Below are 23,073 nucleotides of genomic sequence, written 5' to 3'. Positions count from 1 at the left end.
TTGAATGCGGCCAGTGTTCCACCCGAAAATTCAATGCCTCGTTCAAATGGGCGACGAGTTCGCCGTCGTGGAAAATCGTGCGAATTCCGCGGGTCCATGAACGACAGGAACGATTAACATTTCCAATAAATTTGCCCTGCGTCTTTCGTCACCGAGCCTGTCTCGACCTCTCGAAATGCCATGCATGATGTAATGACGCGGTATCATCGAACAACATTGGCAACACCAAAAGCAACATGATTAAAATGCTAAAATAATACCTCTCTCTATTAACATTATTTCACAAAATAATATATAAGATTCAAGTATAAACTTTACAACAAAAATTAAGAAATCAATATAATTGTGATATAATTTTGAAACTTTTTAAGATCGTTTGTTTGAATAACGTAAGATTAATCCGTAAGTTAAGTCCGAGTCTAAATAATTAATTTACCATAAATGATCTATCTCCTCTATGCTGTCGTAACGTTGATAGATATCACGTTCTTGTAAAATAAATCTCAATATTCGCGCACTGCAGAAAGAAATTATACGAAAAACGAACAAAACACATTGATCAGATCACACACTTCGTAAATGCATGAGATCAATAATGCGAAAGGTACAGAACGCCCGCGACGTGGCTAAACTTGCTTTAATGGCCTGCTCGAGGAATCCCGCGGACGAGATTCGGAATATCACGTCTCGAGGGCATCGGGAATTCGTCGTCACGTCGAAGGATTCGCGGTGCCGGCGCCGGCGCCGCGGCATTAAGCCGAAATTAATTTCCAATGCACCTGCGGCCGCCGCCGCGCCACGTGACGACGCGGAAAACGTGCGATAGCACGATTCCGGGCCTCCATTATCGGAAAAGTCTTTTCCGCTTCTCGTTTCGCTGGTATTTCCAATCGTTCGATAGGCACGGGGGGGTACATGAATCCGCCGGTGATTTCGGTGAAACGAAAAAAAAAAAACCGAATCCAAAGTCGCGAAAGAATACCGTCGCTTCCCTGAATGAAGGAATTTCTTTTGACTTTTGAGAAAAACTGCGTTTACTTAACGAAAGAGGAAGGAAGTGTAAGCGTATTGTCGATTGTATTTATCACATTATTTGAAGCCGTTGTGTTTCACAGTCACATGCGAAGCAGGAAGATAATATACGATTCGATTTTTTATGTACAACAGTAAGATCGAGCAAGACGTAGATGGATTAAAAATTAAAATTATAAAATTCTTACTCACTCTTATCATTTACGTACTTCGGTATTATTTAAATATAAAAATCGTGGAAGCGATGTAGACAGTGACGCTGGCTTTTCGGTAGAAAAAAATGAAACTTGTTGACATCCGGCGGAATACGAACTTCCTGCGGGATCCTCGCGAGCACTCATGTGAAGCGATACTATTTAACCATGAGCCACGGTTGCTATGACGACTCACGTATAGCTTAAACGGTACAGTCTGTCGGCAAACATTTGCCGGGATCCAGCAAACAGGCAACAAATTCCATTTCATGAAGGAACGAGCGTACATAACGAACGTTCTCGAGAAAACGAGGAGTACCCTCCAACATGACAGAAGAAATTTCCGGGCCATAGATAGAAAAACTTCACGTCGCCTCCACTACCGAGAGCAAATCCCAGATTAAAGAAAAAGGTATTAAGACGTTCCTGACGCGTCGCGGATAATATTGACCGAAGACGTGAAGCGGACCGGCAGGGGAAGAGATAAGGGAGGAGGGGCGACGAGAAGGCAGGAGCGCAGATAAGAGGACGTGAAAACTACGGAAAAGGGAATAAAAAAAAAGAAGGGAGCCAGAAGTGACACAAACGCAAAGACTTGAGACGTGTAGAGATGGCGGCCGTATATATTCACGAAGTGGGATGAACGTTTGCGCACGGTCTCGCGGAGGTCTCGCAGGAGCCGAGGGATGAAAAGGGGCGAAGCGCCGAGGGAAAGGGGGAGTCGTACTTCTGGCTCCTAAGCAGAAAATCTAATTTGCGTAGCTTAACTCCTAAGGAGCTCCAGATGCACGGACGCCAACACACGGGAGTTTCAATTTACGAGGCGAGGACCGAGACCAGGGAGAAAGATGAGAGAAGCTGCTGGAGTGACGGAAAGGCGGTAGTAGAAACGGCAGATGGCGAGATGGGGATAAGACAGAGAAAGATAGATAAAGAGGAGGAGAGTAAGAAAGTGCAGGAGAGAAAGAGAGAGACGAAGATTCGAAGGAGGATGCTGCGGAGAGAGTCTCGACGAGAGAAAGCTCAACGACCATGGGTACGGTCTTTCGCGTCTCTCGCCCATCATCCTCGTGCCAAAACCCGTATCTTCCACCCCCTCGACGCAGACCCTCTCCTTGAGAGCTAAACAAACATCATTACTCCTGGCCTTTCTGGCTACCACTATCTTTGCCAACCCACCTCCTCCTCCCCTCGCCACGATCTCTGGCCGCACTTCGTCCGTACACGATGGTTCTCGGTCGTCGCCACTTGGCTCGCTCGCGACTGCAGCCTGTAGCGCCGCAGCCAATGTACACCGGCCAACATCGGGCCCTGAATACGTAATCCCGCGGGTGGTAACATTGATACTTCGTTAAGAGGGAACCTCGATGGGAGAGAGGCGCGCGGGAGGACATTTGCACCGAACCGGTGCGGTGGTCGGAGAGGCAACCACAGAGCGATTCGTGGTTTAAACCGGTCCCATCGATCGGTCGATCCGCTTAACAGTCGTTCCGACCAACCGCGTCCATCGCGGCCGCTCTCTTCCAATGAGATGAAGTACGAGTATGAGGGACCGGATGTGAAATCGCGCGTGTCCTCGGCGAAAGCTCCGGCGGATGTTACATTCTGAAGTTTCGAGGGAATTACGAACGAGAGGATTTCCGTCGAGAGCGGTTATCATTCACTGGGTTCTCTGGGCTCTTGCTCGTCTCAATAATGCTCGATTCAATCTAATAACTGATTTGAATCATGTCTCTAGCAACCACGGAAATGAAGGGCGAGCGACTGTCCGCGTAGTTGCATAATTTTCTTAAAAACTGCGGTAAAAATATTACGTGGCATTTGATTACAATAAGATGACTATAAATTTAATTGATCGAATCATCTTATTTTGAAAATGTACATTGTAGGTGAAATAATTTAGCATATAATTCGTATTACACACAATAGTGCGAACATTGATATCTAGCGAAAAGAAGAAAGGGAAGGAAAAAAAAGGAGGACAAGAGATCATTTCGTTATATGAAGTTCGCTAAAGTGAACAGTCGTCGCACACGGCTCGTGGGTAACATGCATCTGCGTTTCATTCGGTTAACGTTTGTTCCAGCTAACCACGTTCGCGTCCCGTCCCGAGTTTTCTTCTAACAGAGCCGGGGCTGGAAGCGGTAGCGTAACACCCCGAGGGGGCGAGGCCACTGGGCGAATGCAATTTGTCGCTTCCGGGCAGGCGAATCTTTTAAAGAAGTGCATCTTATTACCAGCAACCGTTAAGAAGACGAGAAACTCACGCTTCCGTAAATAATGAGGAAGACAGCCTTCGCGAGAAGGAAAGACTCGGTGTGCCGTCGTTGCTGCTGATGCTGCAAAGAGACAAAGGCCCCGGCCGCCATGATGGCGCAGGAGGATATTATTCTCGTTTGAGGCAAAGTAATGCACGAACGGACTACGTTGCTAGGAAAAAGGACGATGAATGGAATGCAGGAAATCGCGTTACCGCTCGGGATTTCCATTGTGTCGCGAAAGACGACCGTACCGAGTTGTTCGTTTACCAGCGACTTCTCGCGAAAGACAGACGTAACAAGGGTAGTGTAATAGTGGAATACTTCTCTTGCGAGTATTCACCGAGCAACCATCAAGAAAATATCAACGTTATAATCAATCAGACCATAGATGGTTAAATGTCAAAGAGAGAAGATCATTATCCTTACTCATCTTTGTCTCGAACGCATAACAAGCGTTATTAAACAAAAATAAAAGTGCTTCTTTACGACAATAAATTAATATATCGACATTTACAAATAATTGATATGTATTCGAAAAAAAATATATAGTATTTTTTTAAATTATTGTCAGCAAGAAATTAACTTCACGAAAATAAATTAAAACTATCGAGTCTATAAAATACGCAACGGGGCTCTAAATGGAAATCGTGGACACAATGCGAGCGATCAAAAAAAACTTTATCTCGATTCCTTATTTCGATAGGTAGAAAATAAATTTACAAATACTTCACCTCTTTTATCAGATAATACTGTTTCCTTCGTATTCAAAGCAGATCAATTTTGTTGCACGGCAAATTCGTGACGCGCGTAGTTCGTCGCCAGAAAACGAAGCCTAGTCCCTTTGTCGCGACTAAAGAGATACGGAATGTAGCGAAATGGTAAAGAGCAGGATCGACAACAAGAGCAACGGACTGGGGTAGGAACTACGACGTAATGGGGTGAAGCTGCACGTAGATCTACCAACAACTTGGGTTGAAGTCGGCTTAATTAACAGCTCGTGTCACCACGAATGTTGGAAGTACATATAGGTATCCAGAATAACGGTCACGTATGTCAGCATAGTACATGCGCATGTGTTTGCACGAATTTGGGGATTACATTGGCCCGTTTTCTCGAAGTCTCTTTCAGTCAAAAATACAATGTTCGCGATAACCAGATTGCAAGGTCACTTCGCAGCGATACTGTAGAAAGATAGCAAGATGAAAAGATAAAAAGCAAGAGAAAGTAACTAAACGACGGCGTTAAATCAAAAAGTAGAGTAGCGGTTTAATCAACGCGAGGGTAACGAAGAAGTCATTTAATCTTGTCCGGGATTAATCACAATTTCGTTGTATAGTATCCCACGCGCGCTTTTAGATTATCGTGTATCACTCATATCATATAAAAAGCATATATAAAAAAGCATATAGAAAAAAAGTCTATTCGCTTATTAAAATTATCGCGGAAGTTTCCTGACTTTTCATGATGTGTGTACTGTCTGGTCTAATTAATTAATGATTTAATGTACAGTTGACGAAGCAAAAAATCGATCGATCGGAGAGTTCATCAGCGATTCCATCATCCACGTGAAACCCATTGCTTTTACACGAGTGCGGATTAAATAATTGCAACAACAATAGCTCCCTCGATGGTGTATATAGCTAAAGCACAAATTAAATTCTCATATGAAACTTAACAAGACTTCGGGTTTATTAAATCGATGTAAACGCGTTCACATTTGCCGCAAATTATTTTTAGCATAAAGCGCTGCACAAGCAGAACGATTAATAATAGCATGCATTATTCTTTTCCATCCCGCAGATTTTCAAACTTTCAATATCATCATACCCGCAATCTGCTGTGTCGTTATACATGGTATAAAATACCCGACGCGTTGCGTTTGAATTATTAATTAGCACGCACCGGTGCTGCGTCCAGCGTAGAGATGATGGCATCTATGAGAGAGGCCGGGCCACGCCATGCCACGCCACGCCAACGGGGCTCTAAATGGAAATCGTTGATGCATTGCGAGCGATCATAAGGGTGCATTAAAAAACTTTATCTCGCGTCGCGCGGCATTAATCGACCGTCTCGCGCATAATGCCGTGCGCGATAATTGGCGCATAAATTATGGCGGTACAGAGCCCGCCGTGACGAGGAAAATTCCACGGGCGTCCTGTAATGAATAACGATCAATTTCCGGCGAGACAGCCGAGCGTCACGTCGGACGCTGCTGCAAAGGCCGCTAGCCTTCTCTCTCCTCTCTCTCTCTCTCTCTTTCCCTCGCCATTTCCCTTCTTTGCTCCCTCTCTCTTTCTCTCTCTCTCTCTCTCTCTCTCTCTCTCTCTCTCTCTCTCGTTCGAGTACCACCCCCTTTGGATCGCGGCGATATCCGAGAGCCATAATCGAGCTGAGGCGGACGGGCTTAATTCGTCGCTAACTCGATACATCGACAAGGCTTGTCAACAAGTCAGGCGGACCGTCATTTAATTACGTAACAAGGCACACCAGGACGAGGGGCCATCCAGGCATACGCGCGGGAGAAAGAGAAGAGATGAAACAACGAAAGTACGGGTCAAAGGGGACGAAAGAGGAAGTGGCAGAGATGAAGGAGAACGAGTAGCGAGGATGAAAGAGCAAGAAGCTCGTGCGACAAGGAGGGATGCTATGTGAAAAGGGTGGAAACGAGAGAGTATGACGTATGATCCTCTAACAGAGGAGAACGGGGACAAAGTGAGATGGAAGCGAAGGGGATCAGTCGCAAAGACAGTGGATCTGCGGAAGAAAGGGCTTCCTTCCCTTAAACAGTACTGCGCGCATTCTCATCGCGAGTCTAAAGATGGCTGCATAATTCTCGTCTTAGTGAGATTAAATATACCAAGTAAATAAGATTTCTCCGAATCGGGCCAACATATCTGACTGCTAAACTCGCAACAAGAATACGAATCTACGAGCTCAAGGAGCAAAGTGGTTTTCCTCACAGTCAAAAGCTCGGAGCTGTATATAGACCGCGCGATGTACGACGAGAAGAGGAAAGCGGATCAATCAGTGAAGGTGGCGGGTTCTGAAAGGGTTAGCTCCTAAATACCACCACGAGGCACGCCTAAATCGGTCGAGTGTACAGACGACGAACGGGGGAAACGCGCGCGGGGGAGTATCGCGTTCGTGTGTTACATCACGGGGTGCCGCCGTGTTTGCTCTGCCTCTGCTCGAGGCTCGCGCCGGCGTCGCCTGAATATTCAACAGCCTTTCCACACACGGCACCCGGCACACGGCACACGGTCACGACGCCGTGCTTGCACGCGCGCGAGCGTGTACCGCGTGTATAAACAGTGCCGACAACCGCCTGGCACTTTAGCGCCGAGACCGTTGCGTCTTAATGTGGGTCACAAGGGGGTTGGGCCTCGGAAGAAGGAAATTGAGCTGCGCTGAAATCAAGGCTAGCGCGCGCTGCCATTTTGCGCTGTCGTCACGTAGAAATAAATTGCAGTCACGTCAATTCGAAATCGGGCCGATTAAAGTTCATTTCCATTTTACATTTATATATCGAGGCAATACGCGCGGAAAACCATCATGTAGAAATACCATGGATGATATAAATCAATGCAATGATAAAGGAGATATGCAGAGAAACCGAGTGTCTAATTTCTTCTATTTCGCTGGTATCAAATTAATTCCGCGTCCAAAATAATAAAAAAAATGTTAAATCGCGATTCGCGAATAAAATAGGACACTATAACGCTGTAATAATAAATTCTCAGGATGTGTTTCGCGCTTAATGTCGGAGCCTGCATCTAATTTGCTGCGCTTCAAGTCGGAAAGGAAAATAACTACGCCATAAAAAAGTTGTCTGAAGCCACGGACGTAACGCGTCCGTACGGGTCCGTGATAAAGCGGGCTCGAAGGGCCGCCGTCGTAAAAATGCCGCGTGCGTGCGAAAACTCGTACGGATTGCACGTCACGGATGCGAGAGCGCATCCCCGCGCGTCGTCGTGGCTTTCCGCAACGAGCGCGCCGGCGCGGAGCGGAAAGTGGGTCAGCATCGTTAGCGTTCGATGGCGCCATTTCGACTCGTTCCAGCCGCGGGCGAAAGGGACGGAAAGGGGGCAGACACACGGGGGTAGAGAATGGGGCGGGTTAGCACGAATTTTGCGGCCTCGCGCTACGGTTTTCGAGCACACCCCCGTGGTCATCGATCGTGGTCGTCTAACTCGATCGGTCGCTAACGAACCGTCGCCTCGTTCTTCCCCGTGAAAATGCTCTTTGTCGGTGCGTGCTTTCGAAAGGAAACTAACTGTTAAAATGGAGCACAGCGGGGAAAAACGTCAGAGAGAGCCGTTAAACAAAACGCAGCTTCGCGATCTGTATCTGGTACATCGCGAAATTGTACAACAGATACGGAAAAATAGACTGTAAAAAATTTTAGTTATATACTTTCGCGATGCACGAGTAATTAAAGAACAGCGCAATTATCAATTTGAACCGCGCGGACCGGCTTCCGATTCGCACACGTAGTTGAACACTATATTTCAGCAAACTTTAAATCAATTGACAGAGACAATTATCTAATGTCAGTTTACGTAGAAGCGCGGTACGTTCTCGTTATTTCCGCGGGTGATTTCAGATTTAATTAAAACATACCGGTAAAAAAAACTGCGCTCGTCAAGAACGTAGCTACATTATGCATACACGTAATTTAAACAAGCTATGCGTATATATGTACACAAGGGAATATTTAAAAATAATGTTCCCAGCATGACAGTATAATTAAGACTATCTGAATAATTTTATTAAGGTAAAATGAGGGTGCGCGCCACGCATGATAATTATTGATAATAGAACGCAATTTTTTTCTACCGAAACAGCTCACTTAGCATTAAAAATTGCGAGTAACTTTAAAACTCTGTGATTGTTAAGCAAATAATTAGTAAACAAATTTCATTATGCAAAAATATCTTGTCGAAGGCCGCGCGATCGCTACAAAGCGCGCTTGACGTTGTCACGGCAGCTGGATATTCTGATTGATAGTAATTGCATAAATATTCTTGATGCACATATGAGCAATCGTACTACCGCTGCGGAAGAGCCAATTTGAATAAAATTCGAATGACAATCTATCCCGCTCATCTGTTACAAATCACATAACAAGTGCCAATATCGTTCCATCAAAATTATTAATGTTCCTGTACCTATAGCTATATTTAAATCATAGCAAATAACATTAACTTCAACCATTGAAAGAATACAATTTAGAAGAGAACAAATAAAATTATGGAGAATTATAATTTTAATTCTCTAGAATTTTAATAAATTAACTGCTACAGAAAAAGCTGTTAGATTATAAGATAGAAAACACTTTTTCGTCGAATTAATTTATCAGCTCAATTTCATTACACTTTCGGCTAAGACCCCCACGTCTTATTCGCAAGAATTTCATTTCTCTCTAAAGTGCAATGATTCATCTCGTCGCTTCTTCATCGCTTCCTCACCTGACACTGCTGTGGTCCCTGCCTGTTCGGCGAGGAGGCCTTCGGTCTCGATTTCTTCACTCCCAGCTTCCCAGGATCACCGCCACCGGCCCTCGATTCCTCGCTGCTACCTGAAATCAGAGATATAGAACCCGTTAAATTGCCGTAACGCCTCGACGTTCGACGAATCGAGAGACAAATCGATGTTGCTCGACTAGCTCGCGAATTGCCGAGAAGCAAGAGTCGTTTCCTCCGGACGCTAGATTGCTTCTAAGCGGTGTCTCTCTCCTCTATCGTCGAGGACTGACAACTTTTTGCGGCGACGACGCCCAAGGTTCGCTCATCCCGCAACGTTTCTTCCGCGCCCCCGACATCACCTCCTGTTTCCCTCCACGTCGTCATGAGAGACGCGAGGTAGCGTCTACAAGACTTCGACGTATGGAAGATTGATTGCCTACCGTGTTCTTTTTGCGCGCGACCTGGGATATACTTAATGGTCGATTGGTCTGGTCGTCAACATCGATCGAGCACCAACTGTGTCGTGGAAGAAAGGATCTCGAGGTGGCTTCTCGCTAAAGATCACGTGGGCTTCCTTAACGAAAAGCCCCCTCCCCCTGTTTTATTGAGGACCATTGTCTTTGGAATGGTATCAGACAGCATATAAACTCTTACAATTTGAAAACTTCAGTCTCAAAATCAGTAATGTTAATATATCATATCATTTATGCTATAATAAATTTATTTCTTTCCGCTGAGAAAACTTAATGGAAGAATATTGACAAGAAGAATTTAACTTATAAAGAATCGTAATGCATATAAATTTTATATGATGCGGAAATATCTAAAATTTGTAATCACAAATAAATAAGCAAATAAATGTATAATAAATACCTAATAAATATATGTATAATAAATACCTATATTAAACTTAAAATCAGAATATTCTCTGATCCGCTTATTGAATATTTTTTGATACGCTTACTGAATGTATCAAATAAGAATGTCTGTGTAGTGTTTCAATATCAAATAACACGAATATTGATAAAAAAATTTTCCCTTTAATAACATTACAAAACCATAAATGTATCCATTAATATATCGTATAACAAAGTTTTGCAACAAAAAAATTTTTTAAATAAAAAATATATCTCTCAATTAGTCAACCATTCGTTATTATTAATTACATCAGCTTAATTATTCATCAATGCATGATCGAAAAATGTTTCCGATCGATTCCGACTCCCGGTTACAGAGAACAGTATCCGTCTGTCTGCAATTTACCTCTGCAACGGCAGGGATGCTTGTACGTCTCTACGGGTCGTCGTTACCGACGTGCAACATCTGCGATCATCGTTCTCCTCGCTGTGCTTGCTTCCTTGCGAGGCAGCTAATTAATTATTGTTTCAGAGCTGCCACTGCCGCAGCGGCGCTGGAAACTCCCGGTGCACTATTTGCACAGCGCCGACTAGAGAAAAGATGGGCTCGCTTAGTACAAAATTATGACTCATATATAGTTGCGCGAAGGATGAAGGTCGACGAGCGATTTTTCCCCGGCGCAATTTTCGTACGTCGTGGGAAATCAACTGGGAGTGCATCTAAACGGTATCTGTCTCACGTATAAGTGATTAATAATCACTGATTATATTGCGCTATATTTCACGTCGAAATAATTATGCAAAGGAGTACACTCGGTAATCGGTTAAGGCACATGCATAAATCAAATTACATATAATTTTCTATCTTCTGCCGAGCAGAAGTTTGATTCGAGCCTTTACACAAAAAATCACAATAAACGTTTTTTTAAATAAAAAAAACATCTTTTTTTAAAAAAAAAGCTTCTGCTCTTTTTGTGGAAAGTAAATAGATAAACAAACAGAAAAATAACGTAAAAATAACAAAGTTACTTTAAACCGTATTTATAGTTGGCGCAATATCATACCGATTATTGAACTCTCGCGGACAAACAGGATTTATCCATCCTGCTAATAAAACGAGAACTCTCCCGTTGAAAACCGGGCAGTTTGTATACACGGAAACCCTTTACGTGGATGTTTCTCGCTCGTGAGTTTTGCAGCATCGCGTCGTACTTCGAAAATCAGCTGGCGAGTAAACAAGTCTCTTTTCATCAGCTTCGACGGACGGCGCGGCCGTATTTACCGGAAACTCATATAGTCAGCGACTACGAGCGTAAACATCGATGGCGCACGCTTGTACGACGGAACTTTAATAATTTTGTCTTCGATCCCAGCGAGAAAGTGCAACGATGACGTCGCGCTGCGCCGCAACATCTCGCTCGACCATATTCGCTCTTAATAGATTTCCCTCCCTCCCCTCTCTCTCTCTCTCACTTTTCTTCTCTCGCTTGGCGCGGCAATTTAATAAATCAACGAGCCTGTCTTCGATGGGCCGGCAACACACACATACATACTCAGTCGAGTTTGATAAACGGCGGCTTCTCTCACGGCCGAATAATTTGCCGATCTCGATACGCGAGGCTCATCCGAATTCGGCCGCGATGCAGAATTTCAGGCTTCGCGACCGCGATTACGTTCGATAAATTCTTCATCGATTTCGCGGAGATCGCGAGCGAGCGCGGACGAGTGGGTCCGCCGAATAAAGCGAGTAAAAGTTTGTTATCAGCAAAATCGCCCGTGCCCGTAGATAGCATCGCTCTAAATCATTGTAGCCGGGCCAGTCCGCGCTTTCTCTTTTATGTGGATTTTCTGCAACGTGGACTGCAACCACAATGCGATCAATCAAATCCGTCAGAAAATCGTGACTCACGCTCAGCCGAGAATTGGCGTTCCATCAGAGCAGCGCGTTCACAATGGTATCAAAAGATTAGATTGAAATGGTAATATGACGCATGTTACGGCTGCAAAAAAGAGTCTTGTGTAGTAAAAAAAAAACCCTTTGCAAAATAAATAGTTTCATTATAAAACGGCGCGCGTTCTATGGCAATTTTTTTCCCCTGGCGCTAATCGTCGTTGCCGACTACGAATTTCCAACTGTTATTCAATTACGATGCTATATATACAACAGTTAGCCCGACGTATGCACGCTCATTGTGAACGCAAGGTGTGAGCCGCAACCTGGGATCCCGCAGCATAGGGATGCGTTTGTAATTCCATTTACCACATAAGTGGATGGCGCAACGTGCAGATGGCATGCTTAATAAAGTGTACTTAACCGAGTCGAGGCTGAACCGCGCCTCGACCCGGCCTCGATTGCATTCGCGTTTCGTGTTTCCCTCCCCGCCGGTATTCGAACCTCTGAATGTCTCAGAAGGTGGAGTGCATCTCTCGCCACGACAACTGTTCATAATTGCATTGCCAATTGTAACAGACATGTACCACGCGCGCGTCAGATGTTTCTTGTAAAACGTAATTACGTTATTATTAAGGATATCCAACAACGATATATTATATAATTTTGTGGTCATTGATAATTAATAAAAATTTCAAATATTCTTAATGACTAAAGATCAATATCTACTTGTTATACTTGACATTTCAGGGCCTTTAGAAGCATATAATTTATCGGAAATAGGATAATAATATTTTCTGTAAAGATTAATTTTAAAACGGCATGAAAATTCAGTAGACGTAAATCAATCGGCATTAAAGTTTCTGAAAGACGGAAGTTAAGTTAGAGGGAATCAGATCGTTTTCGCATGCGGATTGCGTAGGAAAACTAATAATCGCGCCTCAACTTTCTGAGATTCTTGATTCGCCAATAACAACACATCTGCATAAATAACGGAGGACGCTTCGCAGCTACGACTCGTCCAATTATACTCGAGCAATCGTCAATAATACCGCGCGCCACTGGAAAACAAACGTGGCCATGACTGCAAATAATTTCCCGCGGCTGTGATCATACTACAAATACTAACAAACTCGCATATGCGTTTGACATTCTTGGCGGTCTGTCGATGATCGTAAGATCATCGTGCATTTGAACCCCTGCCAAATTGACGGCGACAGACACGGTCTGTCGTTCATAAACTCGTAAACATAATTTGGCAAAAGAATAGTATTTAATTCTAAATTTTAAGAGAGGCCGTACACACACTGTTGGATTATTTTTCTTCCAGAGTTTCTGTAGTGAACTTCACGTAAAAGAAAATATTAAATTTATTCTTTATTAACTGTCATTAAATACCCAAATAAGAAAAATCGATCTGTGAGCGTGTGAAAACTATAGGTTTATATACAGCTCATAAATTATTCATAAATTCACAAACTTCTTGGGAAGATGAGAAATATTAAATGTTTAAAGCGATACGTATTAAATATATATATATATATATATATATATATATATATATGAGTTAAAGAAAAAAAAGTAGCTATAAGCAGACCGTAGCTATAAATATCAGAATTGTAGAATATCAGTATTTATATCAACGCGTTTAACATCCCCGTTATTTTCGTGCTCAAGGCAAAACATCATATACGATATAAATATTAATTAGAACTGAATATGAGACTTCAAAGCCGCGGAAATCTCGTGGATGTGCTATTACTTCAAGAAACGGCGTATCTGCAAATGCGATTACGACCGAGAGCTCCCCACACGCCTAAATGATTCTCCCTTCTCGAAATCCCGCGGCTTAGAAAGTGTGGAACGGGTCTACTCGGCGAACGTGCATAATTGCACGTTCGGCGTTGATCACATCGGGGACACGTTCCGTATACAAACGCGCGGTGTCTAATAAGACAAAGCAGATCGTATGCATAAATCCCTGCGTAATTTTCCGCGACGTGATGAAAAATTTACACTCAGGCGCGCTCTCGATGCGAAGACCGCGCGTTATTTCATGACGCAAATTAGTGGATAGTCAAACGATTGCACAATTAGAGATAGTATCATTATTGTACGTCCATTTCATCTATATATATTGTAACGGATATATTATAATGGATTCACCATTGTTAGAATTATGTAGGCTCGCCTGTGAATCTGACTAGTTCCATCTTCTCCCACTGATAATACATACAATAATCCCGAGATGTACGTTCATTATCAGGGTATATAACAGAAACGCTTTTAATTAAAACTTTAGGCAATGCTATTGTCCGCTATAATTGTATACAAATTATATCCTTTGATAATTTTCTTCGCAAATTTTACATCTTCTCCATGCGCAACACTATTATTGCACGCTACTCGTGTACGGCGATTGGGCCTAGATAACAGGAAGCTACACAGTATAACGCACGATCCATATTCTACGACATGCGTGGCTTCCCCGGTGGTCGGGTGGATCTATCGGGATTTACGTTCGTCCAACAATGGAGCCGCCGCCGGAAAGAGGGACTCGCGTCGACGCGGCGCGGCGTTTCAAGGGGCAGAAACGAATACGAGAGTCGCGCGCGATAAGGTCGTATTAACGGAGATGACGAGCGACGTTGTAGAGAATAGGTAATCTCGACTGTCGTAATTACCAGGCGCTGATAATGCCTTGATTGGTAACAGGCATTAGAGGATAGAATCTAATTATGCCACGCTCTATCGTTAAATCTGATCGCTTGACGGACAACGGTTTTCTCCGTCGTGTCTGCGATACCGCGAACTTTACAGTTAAAATCAATACGTGCGCGTGTACCAGTACATCTACTAAAAGGTTGAAAAATCCAGCGAATATTATCAATAGTAAAATACTAATTCATCAATATAATTACATGTTAAGGATTGTAATTCGCGAATATATAGCATTTAGAGGAAGTCTATTTTCGATCTCTACGGAGCGATATCATTTTTGGTGCTCCTGTTGAATATGCCACCTGTTCCCCGCGAATTATTTCGTCGCGCTTACAAAATTTGAGGCAAAACGCAAATTACTGGGGATAAACGGCTCGGTCGTTAACATGCGATGTAAATCTTATTATTTGCGACAGTTACAGAAGGATACATATTGACGCACGAATGAACAAATGGCACGCATTCGAAACTGCATCGGGGCTGCCAATAACCCTCGCCGGCTGACGTTCCACGGTTAATTACCGTCGAGCCACGCGAACGCGAACTTCAAAGCCCCCTCCGCGTCACGGTTGATTCGGCGACCGAGTGTTTCCGGTCGCCGGCGAGCCGCGCGCAATGGGATTCGACTAATGAGTAATTGTATTTCGCTGCGCATGACCATTTTCCGCGCTTTTACCGTATTAACGAGTTTTTACGAGATTACTGCATGGACACGGACGTAGGAGTTTTGCCGGCCAGTGCGTCATCGCAGCAGGGCGCCTTGATAACTGCTGCGCGTATCAGGGGCTTTGTGTCCCCGCGTCCAACGGGAATTAAATTCCGTATTAGGGGACTTTCGCGATAACACCGTGCGCCGCGGTTACCAAGTGTAAGCCGCCGCGAAAATTTCCGTACCGTGTACCAGCGTCCGAAATGCTGTCTCGCAAAAATTCTCCAAGTTATATTTCAGATTATATTGTAACTTCGAAATCCGATTCCTAGAGCGAGTTCCCCAGAGTTAAAAGCGTTACAACGTGAAATGACCGTTACAGAATTATAGTTCGAAACAAACATTGTAAAACAGATCCTAGAAACTCAACGCTGTATCTGCGTTTATTTCCATATAATGATACAAGCTATATTTGATCAGAAACGAGACACAAAATATCAGTTTATAAATATTATTGCGCAGCACGTGAGTACGCTACACGATGTCTATCTCCTTTCGCGAATTGCGCGATCGTAACGCTTTTATCGTTGTCCCGTAGGTACGCTCCCGCGCGCCTCGGAAAAAAATGCGTCGGCAAGAAAAAATGCGCGAACGCACACACCGCGATTCAGGGGAGCTCGACATGGTCACGAGGGAGGAAAAGAGAGAGAGAAAGAGAGAGACCGACGAGTCGAGTAGCCGCGGGCCAGAATAGAAATTAAAAAATTGCAAGTACCGCCCCGGTCGGGCCAGGGCGCGAGAAGTTACGGACGATTTTACGCGCGGGCGCGCATAAAATGTCGTATGCGCTTTTATGCAGGCTGACGCTGTAAAAGTCCGTAGTTAAGCTTAACGGTCGGGCAATGAAAACGATGCGTAAACCGGAAAGGGAGAAACGCGAACTCGCTCGCCCTCATCCCTCCCTCCGGCGACCCGTCGGTCCCGGTCCCTTGACCCACATAGTCGCGCGGGCGTGCGTTCCGCATTCATTTCAGCAAAGTAGTTCATCGCGGAAATCATAAACTATACCGTCGCGTATAAAAGCGTAACCGTCCGTCTCCACGTAATCCACCGCGGCCCGAGAGCTTTATAGCTTAAGATATGGCCGCGTGCGCGCTCCCACTCTCCGAGCATCCCTTAAGTTTTCTTCCCGTTTTAATCCCACCGTCGAGATTTAACCAGGTGTAAGGAGAACGCTCTTCGCGTTAGAAGATGCAGGATCTCGCACACGGGGATCTTCCGTCCGCACGTTTTTTTAAAACACCGGTGTTATTATCATCTTAGGATTTCCATTAATCAAACGACTAATTTCTCATTTATTTTATCGAAAACGAAAACGTGTTCGTCAATTAATTTTATTTATCTGTTAATGATTTATATTTAACAGAAATATCGTGTAACAATGTAAATTCAATTGTACCATAATGATAAATGCAATTGAAATCAATTCAGATGTGTAAAAAGCAATTTCTATTTAGCATATCATTGATGATGATATGTGACACTATAGATAATAGAAAGCAATAAAAGCTGCAAAAGAGTCACGCGAAAGATGATATTTATCACGATAGCAGTGCAAGCCGATGTGCGTACCTCTATGCCACTTTTTCCGCTATCATGTTGCGATGCATTTATGCAATCGCACGCAGGCAAGGACGTAAAAATATCCTGGTAACCGTAACGGTATGCGTCGGCACACGCGTGTCACGAGAGTGGAGTGTGAGCACGCGTTCGTTTAAAGTAGGCCATTAGAACGCATTGCCGATGCTCTCTGTTCGCGTGCCGCAGTCACGTGTATTCAGAAGCGCATATTTATATATACATATGTATATACATAAATGGAGTACAGAGAGATGTCGATTTGAAAATTACGAGACTCGCTCAACACAAAATTTATGCACAAAGGTGAAACAATTTCTTAGCTCTCGTAGAATGAGAGATTTAGAAAATTTCCATTAGGTACTCAAGAATTCTGGTCTTTCCATCGTTGCGCAGTACATTACGAAAATAATTATGAAATAACGCGGATTAAATGTATATTTACGTGTTTGCGTTGACTGAGACATGTTGTAAAATATGCATACATTTAATATCTAGTTTCAATTTGCGTGTTTCAATTTCGTGTGCAATGATGCAAAATTGACGGGCTAACATTGTTGATACAGTTTGACAGCGCGCGAGAGAAGCTAATATACCAGAAACATTTCTATCAACCGCAACGACGTATTAAATTCATTGAAATCCTCGTTTAATATTCACATATGCTCCGCCACTAATCCTCCGACCAAAGTCGCAACTTACTTTTTATCACCACCATAATAAACTACGGGATTAAGGTTGTTTATAATTCTACGCGTGATGCACCAGCGCTCTATTATCGCGCCGATACTTTCGAAGACACTTGGTGTACACCAGTGAGAGATGATACCGTCATATAACGCGGGTACTCAGGATAATGCTACATAAACGCATGCGCTCGGTTGCGTGCGGTCGCATGTAGCCAGGAAGTGTATCGTGTCAGTATAAATTTTACGACCGAGCGGCCGAGCCTGAAAAATTGCTTGGACCACGGTGAGCTAAGACTGATTCTCAAAAGAGGACTGAGTTACGACACTTCGAAAGTGTTGGCATTTATTTTCTGATAGTGAATATACTTATCTTCGATATTACTTAAATACCAAAACATCTGTCTTTTCTTACGATGTCTTAACTTCAATGAGAATTTCGACGCTTTCAATTATTTGATAAAAATTAATTCACTCATTTTGTGTTGCAATGTAAAGATATTCAAGGTATTTTGGAATTAATTTTGAGTTAATCTCTAATTTTAATTACAGTTGATATCCCTAATTAAAAATTAAAGATCGTTATTAAATTATTCAATTTTTGATATAATAGAATGTACATTTTAATATTTGATGTACATTTTAATATTTAATGTACATTTGATATAATTTGAATGTATATTTTAATACTTTTCTAGTAATACATTTCATCGATGATAATGATATGATGCTCGAAGCTGTTGGCTTATTGCTACGTCGTTAAATCGTCGTTAGGAAGATAAACGTGTGAATGAAAAAGCAAACTGTACGTCCATCTCGCGTTCACTATCGGGACTCTCAACATCCGGGGTCGATCATCGTTGTAGCCTTGTGTTCGCAACGCTATTGTTTCGGCTTTTTCTAGGAGTCATCTCGTTAGTCATACAAAAATCGTTAGTAGTCCGTAATCAATTCATGTCGTGTGTTTGATAACGGACTTTTTCTGTGTAAATAAACTGGAAATAACTCGAGTCGATAACAAAAATTCGTATTCTGAATAAAGTAATGAAACTGAGGCAGTCAACATTAAAAAAAATCGCGGCGATGGTTTCTAATTATTCAATATAACAAAAAAATCCCTTTTAATATATTCAGAAGAGAAATCTGATACACTTTGAATAAATAAATTTCAAATGCCACAAGCACGCAAGTCTATTATATTCGTTAGAGCAGCTGTACATAAAACAGAGTTAAGAAAACATCGAAATTTGAGCTGACACGAGGGACAATATCGAGTTTCGGCCGAGGAAGATTTCCGTGAGGCCAAGAGTTTCGAATAGTATCGACGACAAGATGTCGCGGAACTCCCTGAGACTGACAACACGAGCGACGACAAATTGTCTAACCCGCTCAAGTTTGCGGACGAGTCCGGAGATGCGAAAGAGACAGCGCGAGAGAAACAGAGAGGCAGAGAAGGGAGAGAGAAAGAGAAATACACCCCGATCGATCGTAACGGCTGCAAACCGTAAACAGGGGCGGGAATCGTTAAATATTGAAATCCGAGCGAAGCGTAACGCGATATTGGTCCAGCGCGCTAGTACGTCACTCATATCGATTAGTGGTTTTCCATTTTTAATGAAGAATTCGTTGCACGTCGTGTCGCATGGCTCGTCCGCTCGTTCGCTCTTTCTCTTTCTCTCTCTGCTCTCTTTGATCGTTTCCATTCCGTTAATTCTCGCGATTAGCGCGAGCAGAGCCGGAGCGAGACATCCCGAGCGTTATTTAACTCGCTCGCGCTTCTTTCGCGAGGAAACGTTTCTAGTACCATCGGTCGGAATTGTCCGGAAATGTGTGCTCGGCTGCCGCTTTTAATTACCGTATGCGTATATCGAGTTTCGCGCGGCGCAGGTCGAATTTTGCGCGATTGCATCGGAGAAGCCTTTTAAACGCTTGTCAATTAGTACGGGATCACATTCGTCGGAATAATACAGCGAATTATAACTTTTCGGATATACATAGAGATAGAGGATGACATTTTGCCGAACGCGTACGATGAATATGTACGATCGTCGATCTTTAATCGTCGTATCAGCGCTTCGTCACGATTTTCATTTCGACATCGCGCTCGCGTCACGTTTCACGTCCGGTAAACGCACGCGGCGCATGACTGTCCCGGGATGGTTGAAAGGCGGATAATGGTCGGGGATCAACGCCGCCGACATGATCGACGTGTCCGAATAATTGACGTCCGCGATTATCAGTCCAATCGATGCCAGCCGAAAGTGTCTCTCCGCTCTTCCTCGACAAAGACACTTGCCCGTCTCCTCATTAGCCATAATCACTCCTAACGAGGATCGATACCGAGCAACAGGAGCGAAGAAATGTCTCTCGCTCCGTTTCCCTCGATGGCATCCAAGTGTTTCCGGGCTCTTCTTTAATTGTGCAAAGTTTCGCGAAAGACGGAACTCCCGAAGTGTTCTCCTCGATTCACCGTCCGGCGCGCAAATAAATAGCCTTTTTACGAACGAATCAATCAAGCGCAATTGTTATTCTTTCTCTAAATCTGTATTCATTACTTTTTAAGCGAACGATATAAATCGCTTTGTAAGTAAATGCTAGGAAAAAAACCTAAAAGTATAATAGAAAAGGAAATAAAAAGTAGATAAAGTTTTATAAGTAGATAGATTGAATAGAACGGTAGAAGCGAGACAGAGAGAAACGCGCGTGTGATGCCTGGACCGACCTGGAGAAGAACGAAAGCACAAAAAAAAGAGAAAGAAAATAAAACGTCGGGGTGCCGTCGCGATAACGCCGGCCAATAATGGGCGTAAAGCACCACCCGCCGTTAAAATCGCTCGAACTACCCCCTTTCCAACCTGCCCCTTCGTTAGATTTATCGCGGAGGGCTTAAAAAAGAAGCGGGAGGAGAGGCTCAGAATACGGGGAGACGGACGAGGATATATTCGCTCGACGATCCTCTTCGTGGAGGGTGTCTCTGCACGACGGGACGGGAGGTTGGATGAGAGAGAGAGAGAGAGAGAGAGAGGAAAAAAAAGAGCGAAATTGCGAGGACCTGTATGCGGAGCGAGCACAGCCCAATTTATAATATTTATCGCCGGTGACCGATAATGGAATTTCGCCGACGCGACTCCGCGCGATTCGCAGCGCCGATACAAATCCCGAATCGGTACGCCCCCACGGCAAAGTCGTAATATTCTTCGTAAATGCACGCGCCCACCCTCTCATGGAGCGCATATTTTTTTTCCGGTCGCGGATATTATCGCGGATATGTGTAAACGGATGATACTCCGCGATCGCTCAGGTCGACACAGGTCACTATACGGATATCTTTTTAATCACAAATTCTGTAGGTAACATAAAATCGATATCTTCTCAACAAAAATTTCGATAAAAGTTAACATTTACCACTGTGTAACTCTGCAATTTTTGATATTATACATTTCTATGCAGTTCAGATCGAATTCTTATCTAAATAAGGTTCTGTGACCTTTAGCTTCAGCTTTTAGCTCGAGAATTTCATGACATCCGTAGTGTAGTAGACGTGCATGTCCAGATATATGCGCCTATGCTCGCGCATGTAACACATTCTATTACAAATCCCGATCGACATTGTAATACGATTTGCATATGTATTTGCGATGTCCGCTCTCGGCGCTGGGCTCGATAAATCGAGCTGCAAACTGCGCGGAAGGGCGTTCGATTTGCTAATTAACCCTCTTTAATTTTGTCCCAAATATTGACCCGAGTTCGCGCTATTGTTGGCTCGGCTAGAAACTACGAAATCGGAAACTACGGCCGACATTGGCGCACGCACGCGCGCAGTTGCAAGTTCGACTCGAATAATTAATCCATTTTCATCACTTACGAAAATTGTTTACTTGTCGAGTTGTTTACACGTCAAAATTAAGTTTGTTTGCCCGAATGGCTGCTAATAATGATTACGCACGAGCACGGGCAACAAACACCTGTCACTCGATTATGCAATCTCTGTGTCTCATGCTCACAAGAAATGCTTACGAACTGTCGGCTTCCCATATCTGAATGGAATTTGATATATTTGACAACTGAAATCGCGACGCAAAATTGTCCATCTTTGTTAAATGTCGAAAATTATTGAGAATAAAAAATATTCTTTTTCACAATTATACTTTTATCCTAAAAATAGAATATTATAGAAGTTTAAAAGAGAAGAATATTCTGTAGAAAGAGAGAAGAGGTAAACTTGGAATTGCGATAATAGTATGTTCTTGAGTCCCGACAAAAGTAGAGCGATATTGCTACAACAGCTACTACAGTTGCGTCAAGTTTCGTTGTTATTCATCACAATCCCTCTAGACAAAGGAGGATAAAACAGCAAGTACAAAACACTGCGGAGATGATTCTGACGGTCGCTGCACCGCGCTATATGTAAGGATAACCGAGTCCATGGTATTATTACCTCTCGGCTGCTTTCGGAATTTGCTTCGCGAGAGAGATTGTTTAAGATTCTCCTAGGAACGCACACGTGGCTGTATTGTGTGTAGTCGAACGCGGCGCACGACATAGGTATAGACATACCCGGTAGGATGCAAGCAGCCAAGGCGAATTTCTCGATAACCCAAGTTATTAACTCATAAAGGCCAAGTTAAGGTAGGGCTAGGGGATGAAGCATCCCCCGCTATTATCGCGAATTTACATGCCCGGGTGGTAAGGACGAGGGAGACGAGGGTACGAGATGCCCGGATCTCCTTTCCCTCCTTCCTTATATTCCCCCTTATTCCCCCTCGTCGCACGGAGGATCTACCCTCGATCCCTCGTGCCTTCCCTCCGCCCGGTTTCATCGGCAATAAAAGCTTACGCTATAACGCATAATGGTTTAATTAAGAAGTTGTCGCACCGACATTCTTGGGATACTGCGAGCGGAAGACGCTGGCACCTCGGGTGCTCAAGTCGATTTCTGTTCGATTCGTCCCAAAATAGAATCGCGCCTATTGATGTCTGCGTAGCTAATTAAGACAAGCGCTAATATCGTTTATTTTTATTTTTTACTCTAAGTAATGAACCGCGATACAATACTGCCTTCATAAAATTTCGAACGTACATTCAAATATACATATGTAAAATATTGGAATACAAAGATTATTTTACATTTGTTGCTGACAAAGCAAGCAAATTTTTTCACATATTTGTGGAATACTCCATATAAAAAATATATAAATAAAATAATAAATCGTACAACAGTTCAAACGTACAAAAATTATCAATGTGAATATAAATTGTTTAAATAACGGATAAAAAGATTATTTATAATTAATTACTTGTAGTTATGCGTAACAAATGATTGAAAATTTCGTGGGCAACACCAATAATCGCTTGAAATTAAATTGACCTTTAATAAATATCATTTATGAATTATTACATCACTCTTCATTATTTATGAAAGATTATATGATTTCATACACGGGTAATTTTATTCTTCTGTACGGCCGATACAGAAGGATGAGAGACGGAAAGGACCACTGAAAGGCGAGGGGCGAAGTCCGCCGAGATGTGAAATGGGTTTAATTAATCTCCGCCTAATTGTGTCAGACGCGCCGCGACGACGGCGGTGGCGCCGAGATTCCCAGGAACGTATTAATTTATGCCGCCGAATTATGCAGCCCTCGCAGGTGAACGTTTCCGCCTTTCAGGACTTCTCAT

General features: G+C 43.3%; 1 protein-coding gene across 8 annotated transcripts in view; it reads right to left on the bottom strand.

Moving 5' to 3' along the window:
* LOC139817287 (uncharacterized) overlaps positions 1–23,073 on the bottom strand; it is a 388,078-nt gene that overhangs the window by 97,422 nt on the left and 267,583 nt on the right. For all 8 annotated transcript variants that reach the window (XM_071785253.1, XM_071785252.1, XM_071785254.1 and 5 more), the window contains one exon: positions 8,956–9,061. In XM_071785253.1, coding sequence (XP_071641354.1) covers positions 8,956–9,061 — 106 coding nt within the window. The remainder of the gene's footprint in view (positions 1–8,955; positions 9,062–23,073) is intronic.

This window comes from Temnothorax longispinosus, chromosome 8 (genome assembly GCF_030848805.1).
Source record: "Temnothorax longispinosus isolate EJ_2023e chromosome 8, Tlon_JGU_v1, whole genome shotgun sequence".
Classification (NCBI taxonomy): Eukaryota; Metazoa; Arthropoda; class Insecta; order Hymenoptera; family Formicidae; genus Temnothorax; species Temnothorax longispinosus.
Note: the sequence above shows the minus strand (reverse complement) of the source record. Positions and strands in the feature narration are given on the sequence as shown.